This window comes from Bactrocera tryoni, chromosome 2 (genome assembly GCF_016617805.1).
Source record: "Bactrocera tryoni isolate S06 chromosome 2, CSIRO_BtryS06_freeze2, whole genome shotgun sequence".
Classification (NCBI taxonomy): Eukaryota; Metazoa; Arthropoda; class Insecta; order Diptera; family Tephritidae; genus Bactrocera; species Bactrocera tryoni.
This window is the reverse complement of record NC_052500.1, coordinates 12736968-12756468: the sequence shown is the minus strand read 5'-3', so window position 1 is coordinate 12756468 and position 19501 is coordinate 12736968. Positions and strand designations below refer to the sequence as shown.

The 19501-nt window shown below is 37.5% G+C and overlaps 1 protein-coding gene across 1 annotated transcript; it reads right to left on the bottom strand.

Annotated features, from left to right (window-relative positions):
• Window positions 1-5476: 5476 nt before the first annotated feature.
• On the bottom strand, window positions 5477-18845 carry LOC120767660. Its single transcript, XM_040093833.1, has 7 exons — window positions 18696-18845; window positions 14845-14990; window positions 14414-14646; window positions 14264-14351; window positions 6171-6392; window positions 5878-6104; window positions 5477-5809 (listed from the first exon to the last, which is right to left on the bottom strand). Exons 2-7 carry the CDS (start codon window positions 14965-14967, stop codon window positions 5722-5724), a joined length of 981 nt encoding a protein of 326 aa, XP_039949767.1. The 5' UTR covers window positions 14968-14990; window positions 18696-18845; the 3' UTR covers window positions 5477-5721.
• Between the last annotated feature and the right edge of the window lie 656 nt (window positions 18846-19501).

Here is a 19501-nt window from a genome sequence, read left to right as displayed (position 1 = left end):
CCACCAGTGTAAGTGCAACAATTATAAGCCAGTTAAAGGCTACTTATTTCACTATTGTTAACTATTTACATACATACATATGTATAATTTCGGTGTACTTGAAAAAATTCGGATCCCGATTGCTGGTTTCGGGATCCCCAAATTGCGGGATTATGATAAAGTAGCTGAATTATATTAAATAATAATGAATTAATAAAGTTCGTAATCTCGATTTCTGATTTCGGGATCCCGAAATTTTGGGACTATGAAAAAAAACTAATTTTACAAAATAATAATAAATTATAAAAATTCGTGATACCGATTCCTGATTTTGGGATCCCGAAATTTCGGGATTATGAAAAAATAGCTCAATGATATTAAATAATATTTTTATTCTACTTTCAGAATTAATACAACTAAAAAATGCCCGGTAAGTGTCATACACCAGTAAATTTTAATTCCGTACAGACAAAGCTTTCAAAATTATAATTTTTCATAATAAATGAGTTGTTACTGTTTTCTTTCGTTCTAATTTAATTTTAATCAAATTCTTAACCTTTCTATTTTATTCTTTATTATTATTATCTTTTTTAATGACAGAAATTACTTTTTCTACGCAATAAGATAAATAAGCCAATATATTGTTGCACTATAAATAATTATGCCTGAATTTTCCAGTAACTCAAACAGATACATTAGCTTATCATGCTTACATATACTGCTATGCCTCTGCAAATAATTAGCTTACAATATGCAATTGTTGGCACATTCAATTTTCCAGTTGAACTGAAGTGTAATTTAAACGAAAATTAGCGCAAATGAATGGAGTAATAGCTTTATAGATATGCGCATAAACAAATATAAATATAACTGCACGTAAGCTTTGCGCTTAGTTATCGGTTATTATGAAATTAGTTGCATGATTTAATTGAAAAACAAAACAATATCACTCATACGCCCCGTGCAACCGCAAAGCACATTTTATTATGGGCAGCCGCAAGCCATGCGTGAGTGTGTATATAATAAAGATAAAAACAAACGCATATAAATGCCTGTATGTATGTGCGTGATACATTATTATGTTGCAAGCTTTTGAATGCGTGATTGTGGTTACCTATTCTACTACATATGTATGTATGCCTCACACATATACAGAACTGTATGCCTTTAGTGTGCACGTAAATTACGCTGACGTTTATTATGATAAAGGCATAAATAATTTTTAAATTAAATATCAACGCTTTGTTGCACATTAGTTGTGGTTGTTGTTGTTGTTGTTTTTGCTGGCGTTGTTTGCATTGTTGCGCGCGCTGCATAAGGCTGGCGGATATGGCGCGTAAAACATGCGTTCAACGGAAACCGGATGCGGAAATAACGCCATAAATTTCGTTGCAAATGCCGACAGTAGAACAAGCTAAAACACAGCACAACAATAACAACTACTACTGCCGCAAATATGCAAAAGTCAACAACATTTCAAAGCCACGAACACGCACCGCACTGCGAGCGCTTACTCACATACAGCAGTGAATGGCTAGATGCGTGTGCAGCCTATATAGTCAGCGCTACCGTTGGCTTGCAGACTCGTGCGTATTGACCGTTATATGCTGGTGCGCGCATTGAAAGCGAAAAACCAACAACAGCAGCTGCGAATATAAGCGGCCAAAACGAGCGCCTACAAATACATACATATGTATATAGGGTGGCTGTTGTTGTTGTTCGGTAGAAAGTTTTCCTGAACTAATTTAGAGGCATGATGCCGAGTTGAGAGTCATTGGACGGATAAGAACTCGGCTCCGTTCCGGTTACTTAGACCCGTTTATCGTGGGAACGGATATAGGGATTTACGGGGGGTGCTTTTAGTGTATGAGATCTGCGGGAAGACAAAAGTGTTTTTTTTATTCGTTTTATCCTCCTTTCTTTAGTTCGCTTTTCTTCTCTGTGTCTACTCAAAACTAAAAAAAAAGTGTATACTTTCTTGTGAATCACCCTTTATTCCTTCATTGCACCCCGTTCAGGATATATTAAGTTTCCCCGTAATTTCAAACATTTAGAAGAATAGTTAGAGACCCTATAAAATATACTTGTATATTATACATATGTATATATATATGATCAGCGTGACGAGCTGAGTCGCTTAAGCCATATCCGCCTGTCTCTCTGTCTGTCTGTATATATGCGAAATAGTCCCTCAGTTTTTGAGATATCGACCAAAATTTTTGCATACATCCTTCCCTCGCCAAGCAGCTGCTCATTTGTCGGAACGGCCATTATAGGACCACTATAGCTTATAGCTGCCATACAAACTGAACGATGGGAATTCGGGTTCTTGTATGAAAAACTTTTTCATTTGACGAGATATTGTTACGAAATTTGGCACGGATTATTGTCTAAAGCTAAGATACAATATCCGCGGAAATTGTTCAGATCGGATTACTAGAGCATATAGCTGCCATACAAACTGAACGATCGGAATCAAGTGCTTGTATGAAAAGCTTTTTGATTTGAAGAGCTATCTTCAAGAAATTTGGCATGGAGTGCCGTCTAAAGCCAAGTCGTAATCTCTGAAGAAGTTGTTCAGATCGGGTAACTTTAGCATATAGCTGTACAAACTGAACGATATTAACAAATTACTTGTAGGGAAAACTTTTTTTTTGACGAGATATCTTCAGGATATCTGGCATAGATTATTATCCAAGGCTATGTTGCAATCTCCGAAAAAATTGTTCAAATCGCGTCACTATAGCATATAGCTGCCATACAAACTGAACTACCGAAATCGAGTTCTTGTAAATAATCTTTTGTATATGTGTAGGGTATTACAGCTTCGCTGCAGCTGACGTCAACGTTTTTTTTTCATTTTGAAACTAAATTTATAACCTTTTGCCTAACCACGCATTAAAAAATAAATAGCCTAGAGTTAAGTGTGCTTGTGGCTGCGTGTGTGCGTGAGTCACGTAGACCACATAAATATCTGCGTATTTTAATTTAACTAAAAATTATGTTGCAACTTTGTTGTCATGCTGTGAACAGCATATATGTATGCGTGTGTTTGTAAAGCGCAGGAGATCATATTGTTGCTACATTAAACAGGAGGCGATACACTCAGCCACATACAAACATATATGTACATGCATGCTTCCTGCATTAGAATGTTCACCGCAATGCCACTTAATTCTATTTAATATTGACGATGACGCGCACTTTTAATAAGCTAAACAAACACACACACTCCCAAATGGTTATATACATTCATCCACGCATACATATGTATATGTACAGACACATACACACACACAGAGTGAGTTGCTGTGCCCATTAAGCGATACAACCGATTTGAGTTGCTGGCTAGCGGCACTATTTTGCATGTTGCTGCTAAATTAGGTATTAAATGGGTAGTTATGTGTGTGTCTGTGTGCGCTCATGTGCTCACAATATGTCCTTGTGTGGATGCCGGCTATGTGTCTGTCTCTTGTGCAGTTGTAGGACCTATCACTACACTTAATTTGACTATATGAATTATAACGGTTATTGTGTTTTTAAATTTACCGTTAATTACCCAATTAAAAAAGCGGAACGTGGGAGTGGGTTTTAAAGAAGCTAGAATTTGTGTGAAACGATAATTTCTTAAGAATTTATGCGTGCAATTAGCGTTTGAAAGAAATTTACTGTTATTGGCTGCGCGTATTTTTTTGGGTCAAGTCAGTTGTTAATGTTTTTTTTTTGGAACTCAATTAGTGTATGAGACAGCGTTTTGTATAATCAGTTAAAAAACGGTGATTTCTTTTCGCTTGGTACTGTGAATAATATTTTCTTAGAAACCTCTGAGGAAGCCTCACCCCCGCTTTACAGTTTTATTATTTTCGTATTATAAGATTAATATCTCGCTTCCAACTTCTTCTTCTTCTTTATTGGCGTATATACCGCTTACGTTAAAGCCTCGTTTACAAACGCGCCAATCGTTATTTCCCTTCGCCGTTTGGCGTTAATTAAAGATTCCAAGTGTAGCCAGGTCCTTCTTCACCTAGTATTTCCAACGGAATGGAGGTCTTTCGCTTCCTCTGCTTCCCCCGGTGGGTACTGCGTCGAATACTTTCAGAGGCTAGGTCATGTCGTCCGAATGGATGAAAACACTCCAGCTATGAGAGTATTCGACGCAGTATCCAATTGCGAGTACGACGACTATTTGTTTGATGACAGCAGATATTTCGTCTAGCCCTCGTTCACTACCAGACCAATTTGCTTTGCTTCTTTCTCCATCCTTGAGAAAGCAGAACTAACGGCGCGGTTGTTATGGCTAATAATATCGATGTCATTGGCGAGGAGTAGATTGAAGAAGTCGCCTTGTCTGCAACCTCGTTTGGTATCTAATGCTATGATGTCATGCCCGTAATGACAGTGAACCTGGCTCAATGATCTCAAGTCTTAAACCGGCTGGTTGTAAACCATTTAACTAATGGTTCTATGCTAGAAATATGGATAAATATCTATTGTAAATTATGTTTTTTAGTCTCGAAGTATGTGTAGATATTTTATCTATAACTCTAGACCTCGAGTAAAGCTGTAGAGCACCTTATTTTCCTCAGCTTTGATTGCTTCAGATTGAATACATATTAAGACTCATGAACCGCTTGGACGACATATCTTAGACTTACCTTTGGGTTTCACAAGTCTATGATGCTATGTTTGTATGTAGGTTTTCGAGACTGATATAGTTCTAGGTGCTGGTGTTAGATCTACATTCAAAAGCGGATATCATGAGGAACTTCAGTTCTGTGGTAGTCAGGAGACCATAGAATACAACACTTTGACGTTATGGTATTTAATGACAAGAGATACATCGTCACGGTCTCTATAACTTTTCGAATCATTCACAATGAATTTTGTACCAATTTAGGGAAGACGTAGGTAGTTTTTAATAAATAGACTTCGCAATTTGTGAAATTCGTCGAGTTGAAATAATGCAGCCGGTAATTTTACAGCTTCAATAAATTCATTCGTCGGATTTCCACCGAATAGTGAGACGGGAATCCCATAATCGGTGGTTTTATGCTCTTAAGCATCTCTGTGAACTTTTCGAGAAACTCTCCTGAATGGTTTACAGAATTATATTTGTGCTCCACAGGTTTCTTACATCTTCTGCTTTATAGTTTTAAATTGGTCGCCTGTTTCATTTGTTTAGTCGCCTTGTCGCATATGTCGCTCTTCTTGTAAGCGTATAGTGTCGCTGAACTCTGGTTTGACTGCTTTCTTCTGTATTTTCGGTAGTCTATGATTCTAATACGACTTTATGTGAACTATCGCCTTTCATGAACGAAGTTTACTTTATATGTTAACTCGAATCAGCAGCCAGCTTACCGTATAACACATCACAGTTTTCTCGTTTTACCAAGTGTTCGACTTATGGATAGCAGCATAAAATATACCGTTGAAATAATGGTAATAAAAAAGAGAAGAGTTGAAATAACAATGCATAACTACGAGTTCAGTGCAGCTACTTTGAATTTATTTCAGTTAACCCGTTCCATTTTGATATGGCAACCCTATACAAAACCATTTTATTGCTCTCTCTTAATATAAATTATTTATGTCGAGTTTCTCATTCCATTTCGAAAGCAGTTTTGAAACAACTAGGAAATTGTGAGCGCAACTAGAGCTGTTACCCTTTCTCTACACCTTTCAGTGGTTACCAAAAAGCGGTGGCCTTAAAATATTGCTCGAAGCTCGTTTCCTGTTTGCTCCTCACTTTTTTGGTGGCACATTATCTTTGAAGAAACCATTTACATTACCCGGTGGATCGTAATTGGCGACAACCCAAACCTTTTCACCACTGAAAAAGAACATTAAAACAATTTTAGAAAATTATGCGCCACACTTTTAAATACATATCACACTCACGACGTCGCATAGGCCACGCCCACTTGCTTCGTGTCGCGCCATATCAGCTGTGTAAAGTGTCCGGTATACGGATTGAACACTGACTTGGCGAAATCATATTTGGCGATCTCGTCATACCACATCTTCGCGGGCATATCCGGTGTCACCTGCTGGCCGCTGCTGTAATAGATATTCTCACCGTACTTGCCATTGGGGCTGTGCTCCATCTTCTGCCGTTTTGCTAGGTTCTGTAGGGAGAATGAAAGAAACTTTTTAAACTTCATGACACTGCATTATGGTGTACTGCAGCTAACCTGCGCCCATTTGGCGGCGACCTGCGTGAGGTTTGGATTAATGCTGAGCGGTGGTGTGCCGTGCATGGCTCGAAATTTATTGTGCGCCTCCAAGCAAGCCTTCTCGAAATCGGCTTGCGATATTGTAATAGGTTTCGGCGGAGGTTGGTTTGGCGCGCCGCTCACGGAAACCTTCTTAATGATGACGGTACGCTTTACCGTAGCCATTTCTTCAACGCACCGCGCCGATTAAAGCCAGTCTTGCGGCGTACACAGCTTGTGTACTCAAAGAACGCCTCGTATTCACCAGAAATTTGTTTTATAAATATATTTCAACTGAAAAACAATGAAAATCTCTGTCAATTCATTTTGAGTGAGTACTTTCTTTAGAAGTACTAAAATTTCTAAAAATTACAAGGGTTTCATAGCATTGGTGAAACTTGCCAGCAGTAGAGCTTCTATTACCAAGTTAATTCCAGATAATTTTAAAGCGAAACATCTCAGGGGCAGCTATCAATTGTTGTTGTCTCACTCGCTCGTTGGTGGCTGGTGGCAATCAATTTGGGCTAATTTAGCTAATTAACTTCTCATTGCTACGCACACCGCTCACGACTGTGATGCCTCACTAATGCTGCGGCTCACCGCTGGTATGTGGTACTGTTGGTTTTGTTGTTGCTGCAGTGTTGGTGTAGGCAATTTACTCATGAATCTCTTATGCCCACATTTCTGAAATCCAAACGGTAAAGAGCACTTCAGCACACTTCTACTGGCACTTAATGCCCGGCCACTTGGCCAAGTGGAATGTTTAGCTCGGGGCGGAAGCTGCCGAGAAGGTGTTAAAATTCTTGCTTTTGTTGTTAGGAAATGCTGAAGATGTTTATTTGGTCTACCTAAATAGGGAAGTAGTTGAGGGGAGAAATACAGAGGTGTGATTTCGAAAGATAAATACTTTAGTGGAGGGATTACGGAATAAGGAGAGGTGTCCTGTGAATGAAAAATTAAAACTTTGAGGGAATTCGTAAAATATTTGACTGAATATGCAATTAGAGTGAACCAAGTGTGATCGGATATTATCTATTCCAAATATGTTTGTAAATCAAAATTACTTTCAAGTTTCTGTCTTAAGGCGTTCATTGCTTTATATTGGTCCTGAAGAGTCATTGACATAAGATGGGGTCTCTCACCGCAAATAGTTCTCTGGCTTTACGATGCCATACTCAAAGCTATTATATTTTGTCTTTGTGTGGTGCAGGGGCTTAGAAAATATCTTGCAAGTAAGCAAGAGAGCGTTCAACCGACAGCGCTCATCAGCATGTATGATGCACTAAGGTCCCCTCCAACAATGGCACTTAATGTCCATAGATATCGCTACAGGTATATGGCGGCGAAAGTAGTTATCAGACTGTAAGCATTCTTTGATCTTCGCACGATTTGACTTTATACCGGATCTTTTAGATCATGGAACCACACTCTAGCGGCTTTTTCTCTGCTCAAATACTTACAAGGAAGGAAGGAAGAATTCGTTGGAGGAGAGCGGTAGTGAGCTTATATATCGTCAGGAACTCTTTATCAGCTTCAGCTTCAGACTTCCTAACTATTGCTGCATTTAAGGTAGCTGGGGAAGTGCAACCCTCTGCACAGAAATTATTATTCACTCTGATAGCAGCGCGACCATACTCAGTTCGAGCTCACTATCCGCGCTATCAATGGCATGCTATCAATGGCATGCCCACAGCAGCAGATCTGGCAAGGAAAGTCGAAATAGCTGCGCTGGTTGTAGGATGGGATCGTGTCGTTGCACCTCTGTCGTCGTATGCTCTACGAATAGACAACTGGTTTTCGGGGAGCTTGATCAGCGCTGGACTACCATAGGTTTATGCGCTATCGCAAGATCATTTTCACCTAAGCTCGATCGTAAGAAAAAATCCGATAAAAATCCGGGTTCGTTCCGGTTACGTAGACTCGTCTGCTGTGGGAACGAGACATAGCTAGTTAGCTCCTTGGCCCCTGGTAAGAATCATCCATCCCTATTTGTGGGAGCTCTAACAAACCATTGCTCGCTGCAGAAGCTGTCTTAACGAAGACGAGTTGGAAACATTATCCTTTTTGATTGTCCAGCTTCAGATATCTCACCGAGCTGGAGGGAATAGAAATTAAGTCTTGGAGCAAATTTGTAGGCGCTGTGCTGACTTGAAGAAATATCAAATACAAGATTTCTGTTTTTATTGCTTCACAAAGGACTGCATATAGTATTAGTAAAAGCGCGATTTTTGGAACAGTTATCGAACCTAACCTAACTAATGTTGTCTTCGACTGGATTTTATGATAATCTCAGTCAGACTGGCGGTTAACCAAGAACTTCTGAGTTGCTTTCTAGTCATAAATTGTTAAATGACATCTGAATAACTATCCGTTGAAAAGAGCTCAGCCCAGTTCCTCTTAAGAACTTGTTTGTGTAAAATAAGTAATTTAAAAATATTTCTCTTAAGCGCATTAAAAACTTTAAGCTCCTTTATGCAGAATCTTCCCAGGCTATTAAACCAATTAAATTGCATTTTTACTGTCCTCACACACATACTATATTTATACATGTCTCTATATACATATATTAATATATATATGTGTACCCAACCATTAACTCTTGCGAACTTCCAACTTCAATTAAAACTATAATTACAATTATATATGCAGGCAGACATGTAGCCGTCTATATATATGTACATATGTATGTATGAATGTATTTGTGCAAAGACAAAATGCCCATCAAAGTGCCAAGTTTACTCGAAAACCCCAATTCAATCTTATTTGCATATATTATTTACTCGAGGCCATGCCACCCGTGTGCGCCACGTACACAACGGACCAACGGACCAACGGACATACTCGTGTGCGGGTAGTGGTGTCGCTGCGTGTGTGCGCGCATAAGCACTTGTGGCGACAAGGATGTCGGATCTCAACATACAAAGATTTCAGTTCTTTTTTGTGTTTTGGTTGCGTCACTGAAACATTTCCGACTTGCTTTGCAAATGGTCTAAGCAAGTTTTCTTATGCACGTGTATGGGCTCAGTCGAGCTGCGAGTCTTCAGAGTTAGAAAGTCTGCATACCCTGTAGGAATACTAGCTAGGGGAAATTTTGATATAATAGTAGTAGTCTAAGGAAAATGGAAATGTGAAAAGCAACTGAGAAGTTTTAAGTATCGGCGGAGATTTTTACAAGGAGGTTTTTCGATTGTAACCGTTCAGACTTTATAGAAACATGCACGATCTACTTTAGATTACTGTTATCCACATAATGGATGCGCTAGGAACCACCTTAACGCCTGCTTTAGAAAGGTTACTCTGGCCACCAGTCATGGACATTGCAGTGAAAAACTATAAAGCAAAATCAGCTGCAAAATGACCGGCCTTAGGTCAATTCTCCACAAGAATCTTCGAAGCTTAGCTCAGTAAACAGTGAGTTGATGGATAAAATAGCGCATATACCCCTAATTTTATTTGAACGAGAAGGTTTCAAGCCACATCCACATAAAATTGTGGATGGCGCAAGCCCGTTCGACTATCCGGGGGAATTACAACATCTATACTAACGGATCAGAAATGGCCAATGGAGTGAAAGTTGGAACCTATCTCTTGGAGCTGGATCTCCAGCGACGATTCAAACTTCCAAAATACTGCAGTATGTTCCAGGCCAGGAAAGCGGTTGAGATAGATAGTAACGCAGAAAACGACATAAAGACGGTCAATAAATAAGTCAATAGCACGACGGCAGTTAAGGCAATAATCTCACATCGCATTACGTCGGAGAATGTTGTAACGCATATATACTGTGTTCCAGTCCACAAGGGCCAATAGTGCCATCCGTTTGATTATCAAACCAGTAAAGGAATGGATCTTGGAAGTCATTAAAAGCGATTTACAATAAAATTTCCAAATAGCAGACGGATCAGGGGGACATGGAATACTTTAAAGACATTCAGAATCGCCAAGATCATAAGCAAGAGCCTCCGCAGAAAAACATGGATATGTGTTACTCACACAGTCTCGAAAGAACTGCAGGACAGTTGTTGATTTAATGACAGATCACAACCTACTCGCATCACATGCAAGCCCCATGGGCATAAGTAACGACGATAAATCAAGGAAGTGCTGGGGAATAGGCACAAGAGAGACACTGGTACACCTGTCAACATTATCTAGAACTCGCCTTAGATATCAAGGAGCTTGGCAGTTCAAGGACCAATATGAAGTATCAAAATAAAATATGAAGTAGCTCTTAAAGTTCAGAAAAAGCTTTGACGTGCTTTTTGACGAATACTTCAGCTCAAATTGAACTGCATCTCCATTTGGAATTATTAGAGGTAGTAGCTCTATGTATGCCGTGCGAGCCGCCCAGTGTAACCTCACCTAAACTAACCTAACCTAACTTACTTTAGATGTACGTCGCAATAAATGGAGATCAAGGACTTGGTGGTATCTTGATGAGTTCTAAGGGGGAGCCTTAGCATTAGCCGAACGCTATAAAGTTCGAATTTCAAATTAATATGAATAATTCTATTTGTTTCGCCGACAGCAAAGAGGTAAATATTTTGATGTGCTTTTCTTGCGTGGTGCCGTTAATTTGCTTATGCCGTGTATATATGCGTACACATGTATTTGTGTAAGGGAAATTTTACAACTATTTTTATTGCCCACAAGTTTAAATTACTTTGGCAAAACAATCAGAGCTGACAGCGGCGACGAAGCCGCAGGCGAACACGCAGGGGCCGAAGTCGATGGCAACGCCGAAGCAGGCGCAGGCGCAAATAAGCGCAAGTAAGCGTAGCAGCAACAAAAGCAAACATATTCTGGAGTATATATGGGTGTTTGATTGCTGATATGTTTGTATGTATTGCAGTAAGTTTGTCGGGTATTCCGGTAGCGCAATTAAACCCCAGAAAGTAATCCCAAAATGGCAATAAATATTTGCTGCACAAACGACCGGACGGGGCGCAGGCAACTCGTTGAATGGACCAACGCACGATGAAAAAGATGAACGAACTGTGCGCGGGCGTTACAGACACTGGGCGGCTTTGAGGGGTACGTTGGGGCGCTGCAACGGGCCGAATGCCTAATCTGCTTGCCACCGAACGCTTGTTTATTAGCATGCACATGTATGCTTTTACGTGTATATGCGTGAGTGTGAGTGTATTTGGTTTAACTTGGGCGCAAATTGCTATTAACATAGTTTATTTGGTCATAAAATGGGCACCGACATGGCCATTGCCAGTCGAAAAGTGCACGCCGGCAGCGGGGTGTGAAGTGGCAGTCATTTGACCTGGCAGGCGAAAGGGTGAAAGTGTTGTGGGTGGCAACCACGGTTGATGTTATTGCTATTTTTGATGAAAATGCTGATTTGATGGCCACGACAATGCTACCACTGACGGACACACTTTCGAAGGAACTTCTAATTTTTATTGCAAAATGTTATCAGCCGACACATACTAATGTCTGCACGCACACAAATACAAATACAACCACTTATTCACACGCATATTAACATACAAGCATTCTCACATACACAAAACTTTGTATGTGTTGTTGCCACATATTCGTGCACCTAATGTTGATATCAAATTGCCAGCAGCCAATAAGTGTCAGCTACAAAAACAACAAATAAAGAACACGAGCACAAACCATTTTGTCATGAAATTCAAAGCAACAACATCGTCATCATCATCATCAGCATCACCACCAGCCTAAGTATACATCCATCAGTTGTGTTGTGCTTGGGGAGCCATTTGCATTTTAATTGCCACACGAACGTTAATTGAGAGTGGTTCGATAAGAGGCGCACGCAGCTAATGTGCCAGATAGACTTATCGAAATTCGCATTGGATTTCGGTACACCAACTCATATACCGGGTTTTTCAATAGGGATAATATGATTTTTCAATGTAGTTTCGGCTATCGAAGTAATGAAAATATTGCTGCCGTTCAGGCAAATGCTGTTGAAGACCGCAATTTTTCGATACCAAAACATTTTGAATAATTGAGACTGTCCTAAACCACAACCAGGCGCATTTTGAGAATGGATTTGAGCTTGTATCCGTTTAAAATTGTTCTCAATGACGAACTGAAGCCATTGGACCAGCGCAAACAACCCTTAATAGACATTTTGGTGTGGTTCTTGCTCTGGTGGAATAATCGGTCCGTATTTCTTTCGAAATGAAGCTGGTGAATCTGTTAATGTCAATAGAGATATAGTTCCGTTTCCACGACAGTCGACTGTACGTAACGGGAATGGACCCGGATTTTCTATCCGGTCAAGGACTGTCAACTCGGCAGAATTCTGCCACTACAACAACAACAGCGGTATAGTTCGATCATAACCAATTTTTATGGCCGCAACTGGAAGTTGTTGGACTTGACAACATCTGGTGCCAACAAGATGGGGCTACGTGCCACACAGCACCTGCAACAACCAAATTATTTCTAGACAAGTTTGGAGATTCCATTATTCCAAGTCACTGTGTCATTGAATGGCCTCAAAGAAGTTGCAATTTAATACCATTAAACTACAACTGGTGGGATTATTTAAAGTCATTGGTCTTCAGCAATAAACCATACTTTCTTCAAGCTTAAGAAGTCAGTTTTGAACGTGCTATTCATGACATCCGACTGAATTTAGTGAAAAAAGTACACGAGAATTGGATTCATCGAATTCGTTCCTGCAAAAGAAGCGGTGGAGGTCATTTGTATGATGTTATATTCAGAACTTATTATTATTGATTGTATTTTTAAAGAAATCATAACACTCTTATTGGAAACTCCTGTATGTAAGCATATCTACCTTCATATAATATGCACGCGCATAGATTATTTGAGCATTAATATGACTTCATTAACATAGACAGCGCAATTTAATGTTGAAATCTTCAGCAGGGTATATGTATATCTGCCTGTTATTAATTTAAAACTTACAAGCCACAAACTGCGAAACAGTTTTAGAAAAATCAATATATTCGATATGGATATGCTAGGACCAGGTGTCCAACGACAAAATTTATATTTGCTACTAAATCGCTTAGTTTTAAACGAAATATTCATAGCTCGCGGATATAAAGGCAGTAGCTGTAGTATTATAAGAGAACTAGGTTAGATTAGGTTAGGTTATAATCCCACTTGAGCAGCTAGAAGGCGTTTGCCCGTTGTGATGCCCAAAACGCATAAATATGGATGGAAAAGACCGTTGTAAATTTACAAAGCGAGTAAAATTTATTGACCTAGCGATATCTACACATCAGCCAATTCTCCGAGTTCGTAGAAAGTATGGCAATCAAGAGGTTGCAACTTTAGTCTGGCGAAAGCTGGACGATGAATGAGAAAGTGTTTAGATGTTTTCACGTCATCTTTCTATCTGAAGCTTTGACAAATTGCGCCCTTTAAAACCTTTATTCTCACCGCGTGAGTGCGAATGGCACAGTGTCCAGTTAGGACGCATATGATTGCGGAGATGTGATCTTTGCTAAGATCCAGCAGTTCACTGGACGTTTTGCTTTTCACTCTGGGCTAGCAGGATTTTCTAACCACACAAGGCTGATTGCTGTCCAACGCTTATTATAAGGGAATCAAGAAATGATTAAAACTACAAGTATATCGCATTTATTTGGAGCATTCAACAACTTTTCTACAAAATCTATTCTCAATAGTTTCCAGTCAATAGATCTTGGTCCTATTATACAATCTTTGCCATAAATGGAACACAATTCCTCTCGTTGGTTAAAGCTGGTCAGTTTTTTCCTGCGCCCTTCACCAGACAACGACGCCATGAAATACTATATTATTGGCTTACCTACGGTCTCACAGAGCCAGAGCACCGTCTTTGGTGAGTAGCACCCAAACATAGAACTTCTTTTTGTACCCTCATAAATTAAATGCTTCTAAACGGCCTTTGTACAATAGTATTTTCGACAAGTAGCTTTCCAGAGTACAATACCATAGTTAAACAATTTTTCGTAGAATATTATAATTTTTAAAATATTGATAATAAATAATATACGAATAATAAACATAGTATAATAATTTAACAGTATTTGAAAAATTTTTAATATTTTCAAGACATTAAAGCACTTTCAGCTTAATGCCGGCAAAACATTATTGGAATATTCGCCGCTATAATTTCCTGGTGGGTCGTAGTTGGCGACAACATAAATACGATCACCGCTTTAAAAATAATTAGAAAACAATTGTTAGGTGTTTATGTGTAATAGTAACAGCGCTCTTACCTTCTCGCCATTCCCACACCCAGACGTTTGCTGCCCTTCCATACCACTTGTGTAAAATGTCCTGTTTTTAGGCTGAAAGCAGCGCCGGATCCAAATTTATAATCACCTACCTCAGCGTACCAACTGCTCACTGCATCACGACCGCGTAAATTTGGACGACCCACTGACATGTAAATATTTTCGCCATAACGGTTATTTGAACGATGTTGTAAAATATTGCGGCGAGCCAAAGTCTTAGAAAAAATTGAAGATCAATGAAATTAGAAAAATTTTTCAAAGTTAAAACACTTTTATTTCAAACGAGCGTAGCTCTTCTCAGGCTTGTAAATGAATTAATTTTGACAGCTGATTTGACAGCTATCCCTTTATGAAATTTTATATCTTATAAAATTAAACACCTTACATGTTTTCATAATTCAGCCACTACTTACCTCCGCCCACTCCTTGGCATAATTGCAAAGCCCTCGATCTAGTGTTAATGGTGGACTGCCGTGCTTGACGCGAAATTGGTTGTGCGCTTGCAGACAATCACGCTCGAATTCGTTGAAGTTCATTGTTGGGAGCTCAAGTTTGATTACTAAAAATTGTTAATATTTTTTTTAGTTTTATTATCAACGAATCACTGTCATCACTTAGATATGATAGATAAAAAACTTTGGATAAATATAGCCTAAGCTTATGTGACATGCTTTTCGATGCCGACTAGTCGGTAGACCTTGATAATTATGAAATATTTTAGACTGTGATTTATATGAAAAAATAAACATTATGTGTAAACAACTAGTAACAGCGGTTTTAAGTCCAATACTGGTAAATTGTTACGAACTTATTTTAATTTATTTTAATTGAGGCTTTTAATTTTCATATTTTAGAGAGTATCGAAGCCTTCTCGTTGGAGTTATGATCGTGACTCACTGCATATAAGAAAGTTAAGTCCATACTACTAATAAAATGATGGTGTTTAAATTTGAAAATTTATGGTAAAATGCTCGACGTTAGTCGAAGCAATTAAGAGCTTAATTGACTCAATTAGTAAAAACATTTATTAAAAAACAAAATTAAAAGGAAAATATGAAATTAAAATCAAATACAATGCTCACACAACTCAATTAGCCGAATCAATTAATTAATTGACTCATTTAATAAAATACTTGACGTTAAAAGTTAAAAAACAAAATTCAAATAATAACTAGAAATATGTATAGTTTTTTACAACTCAATTAGCCGAAACAATTAGAATGTTAATTGACTGAATTAATAAAATTAATTATTAAAAAAAATAAAAATTAAAATTATTAAAATAAATTCAAATATATGTATGCAATGCTCATACAGCTCAATTAGCGAAAGCAGCCAAGCTGTTAATTGACTCAATTAATGAAATCAATAACTTTCAAAATTAAAAAAAAAACTAATAAAATAAAAAAAGTTAAAGTCAAACAACTCAATTAACCGAAACACCAAGCTGTTAATTGACTCAATTAATAAAAATTAATTACTTTTAAGTAATAACAAAGGAAAAAAACTAAATTGAAAAATTCAATAATATCAAGTTTATACAACTCAATTAGTCGAAATAATTAAGATGCTAATTGATTCAATTAATAAAGCTAATTACGTTAAAATAAAGAAAAACAAAAAAAAATAAACCAAAAAACCAAATCTATACAATTAGTATAGGCAACTAAGCTGTTAATGGACTCAATTAAAAAAAATTAATTACTGTCAAAGAATGTAAACGAAAAATGTCAAAAAATAATATTAAGTTTACACAACTCAATTAGTCGAAATAATTAAAATGTTAATTGACTCAATTAATAAAATTAATTACTTAAAATTAAAAAAAAAATTAAAAGAAAAAAACCAGATATACTAAATATAATTACCACGCAACTAGCTTGGTCGAAGAAACTAAAATGTTAATTGACTTAATTAAGAAAATTAATTACTTAAAAAAAATTTAAAAAAGTGAAAATTACAGAAAATTCATTTATGTATGTACATATATTTCTGTGTACATAAAAAATAAAATATATTAAGGTCTTCAAATACATATATAATATGTCTTCATTATTTTGTTTGCACATGTAATGAGGCATTAATGTACGGTAGATAACCAACTTGAAAAGTATTTACTGAATTAATCATAACTTTTACTACCTGCTACGTGTTTATATCGTTTGTTTATTTACATAGATAAGAGCTTTTAATTATCGTTCTTAATATATTTATTTTTGTAAGTAAATGACGCTTCATTATTTTCATTCACCAAAAGCGACAGTGAGGTTATAAATTAGGTGAATAACCTTAAAAATCGATTTCATAATATCTTCGCATGAATCATAAGATAGTGAACGAAATTTGGGTAACCAATTGAATGATTAATGTACTATATTTAAATTAGAAACTAAACAATTATAAATAATCGATGTGATTTTTTCATGGCAAGCATAATATTTTTCTGCGAATTGTGGCCACATTTTATGCAAGTCAACTAGGTGAATTTAGGTGAATTCGTATAATACTCTTTCAGTATGTAATCTAAGGAGATCATATATAACAGGTTAGGTACAGCAAACGACAGCCATATTTTTCCCCGCTCTTTTGACGCTTGTCTTCAGTAAGGTTTGCCATTTCATAATGGAGAGATATACGATCCAACAACGAGTCGAAATTATTAAAATTTACTACCGAAATTCGAAGTCAGTGGCTTCAACTATACGACAGATCAGATCAATAATTGAGCATCTGGTGGAAAAATGTTTCCGTGCCAATGCCACAAAGAAATGCCCATGGTGCCGAGAATATTGCTGCCGCTAGCGCATCAACTGTGGAAGGCCCAGATCACACTCTCACACGTCGCTCTCAAGCAGCAATCCATACGTACTGCATGAGTCACCATTGTATTCCGAAAAAATTACTGTTTGATGGGGTTTATGGGCTGGCGGCGTCATTGAACCGTTCTTCCGTGATATTACTGTGAGAATGGGAATCGCTACCGCTCAATGATAACTAAATATTTTTGACCTGAATTGGATGATATGGATTTGGACAATATGTGATTCCAACAGGACGGCGCCACAAGCCACACAGCGAATGTCATAAGCAATTTATTGAAAACCAAATTTGATGAACGTTTTATCTCACGAAATTGCCAAGACAATTTGCCGCCTCGATCGTTACACTATTTCCTATGGTGCTACGTCAAGCATATGGTCTATGCTAACAAGCCAGCGACGATTGATGAACTTCGTACGAATATTGAACGTGAAATTGGAGCAGTACCGTCGAAAATTGGGTTCAGCGTCTGGACTTCTGCAATCCATACAAAGTGGCATTAAATTTACTTTTACAGGAATAAAGAATATCATTGGCGATTCTTCCTTAAAAACCCGTTATATGTTGAGAATGCCTCATAATGATAAGAAATGTCATAGAAGAGTAAAAATTTAGCACGAGATATTGAAACTGAAACTATAAAAAAATGTATATTTACTTGAAGTAATATTGTTGTTGTAATAGGTATGTGGCTAGACGTTAGCATGTTCGAATAGTGATTTTATTGTTTCTAGAGTTTCATATTCCGTGAGGATTTCTACTTCTTGAATAATATTTCAAAGCAACATTACTTTAGAACTAGGACTCTCTGGCGTAACTTTGAAGAAGCTAAATTTCGAAATACTATAATCGAAGTTTTCACTTTCGAATGAAGTTATCAGCGGTAAATTCGTGTGTAGAAAATGAGTAGAGAAATTCTAGGGAAAAAAACTTGAGAGCCTCTACCGAATTCGGATTTATCGGGCGTCATTTCGCCTTCTTATGCTGACTCGTTGCATGAGGATATATAAGGCTGATCCCAAGAGAAATTCTCACAAGGACGGATTATGATCAGGGTTTTGTGTAAGCAGAAAAATAACTATAGTAATTAGATCTTAAGTCTTGAAAAAGCGTCTGGATATAACAAATCTGCTTAAGCGTAGATTTCTATTTCGTCTGCTTCCAAGCAGCTTCTGCAGCTTCTGGCAACTGGTACGATTTATAATCTTACCGCCTTATGGTGCATCAGGTACTCTTCCATAAAGTTAATTGGCTATTGTTCTGCATAAAAATACTAATGTGGCTGCTAATTCTAATTCAAATGAAATCTATATAATTCTTCTTTGTGATTCAGCTGCAAATTGCTGAAAATACTCTATCGCATAATAACATAGTTTTTCTCAAATTCTATATATGAAGTACAAATGTGAATACCTTTCTGAAATTGTACTATAAAACAAATAACCTTTGACCCGACTCGTCCAAAAGCAATTAATTAAGCGCGTAGAATTTCTTTCACCGTTCGTCTCACCGCGTTCGCCTCAAAGCACACTCAATTATGATTCGCGATTCACTCAATTAATTTCGTAGACTTGATTCTTGATTTTTGTGCGACGCGTGTAAACTATTCGCAAACAATGCCTATTATGAACTGGAGCGTTGAAGCATACACAGATGAATATTATTACTATTCTTACCTCTGCATTTTTGCCGCTTTGTTTTGACACACCCACCGGAGCATGCTGCCACCGCTGAAAAGCGAAGCACTGATAAGAAGATATCACTTAAAGTAATTTAAATCAGTCAAAGTAAATACATATTTATATGTATGTGTAATTGCAATAAGTTCAATGTATTTTCATATTATCGAAAGGCCGAGGCTGAAGTTAAGTTGCTTGGGCGTGGTAAATTATGACGAATTTCCATACGCTGAGTCAGTTAAGCGGAAAATAAGAAAAATTTCATGCCGATACACAAATTAAAAGTAAAATAGTAAAATAATAAAACAGTGCACGCAGTGAGGCACGAATGTCAGTTGTTCTACGGTCGAGTCATCCCCGTGAAATCAAAAGAGGCACGAACTAATGAAAAATTATTAGTGTACTGGTTTATAATCTACTTATAAAGTACTAATGAATGTACTTTGCGTATCAAGAATTTACATTTTTTATACACTGAATGAAAAGGTGGAGTATTTCTATAGGGTGATCCATTTCGAGGTTCCCACTTTTTTAAAGAAAAAATTCAGAAACTTCAAATTTGTTGGGAAAT

What these genes read in the sequence shown, in the direction of transcription:
- LOC120767660 (XM_040093833.1), bottom strand. Translation starts at nt 14,967, where the DNA reads ATGAACTTCAACGAATTCGAGCGTGATTGTCTGCAAGCGCACAACCAA. An exon ending in ATGCCAAGGAGTGGGCGGAG is followed by an intron (nt 14,647 to 14,844) that starts GTAAGTAGTGGC and finishes ATTTTTTCTAAG; the next exon opens with ACTTTGGCTCGCCGCAATAT. An exon ending in TCGCCGCCAAATGGGCGCAG is followed by an intron (nt 6,105 to 6,170) that starts GTTAGCTGCAGT and finishes TTCTCCCTACAG; the next exon opens with AACCTAGCAAAACGGCAGAA.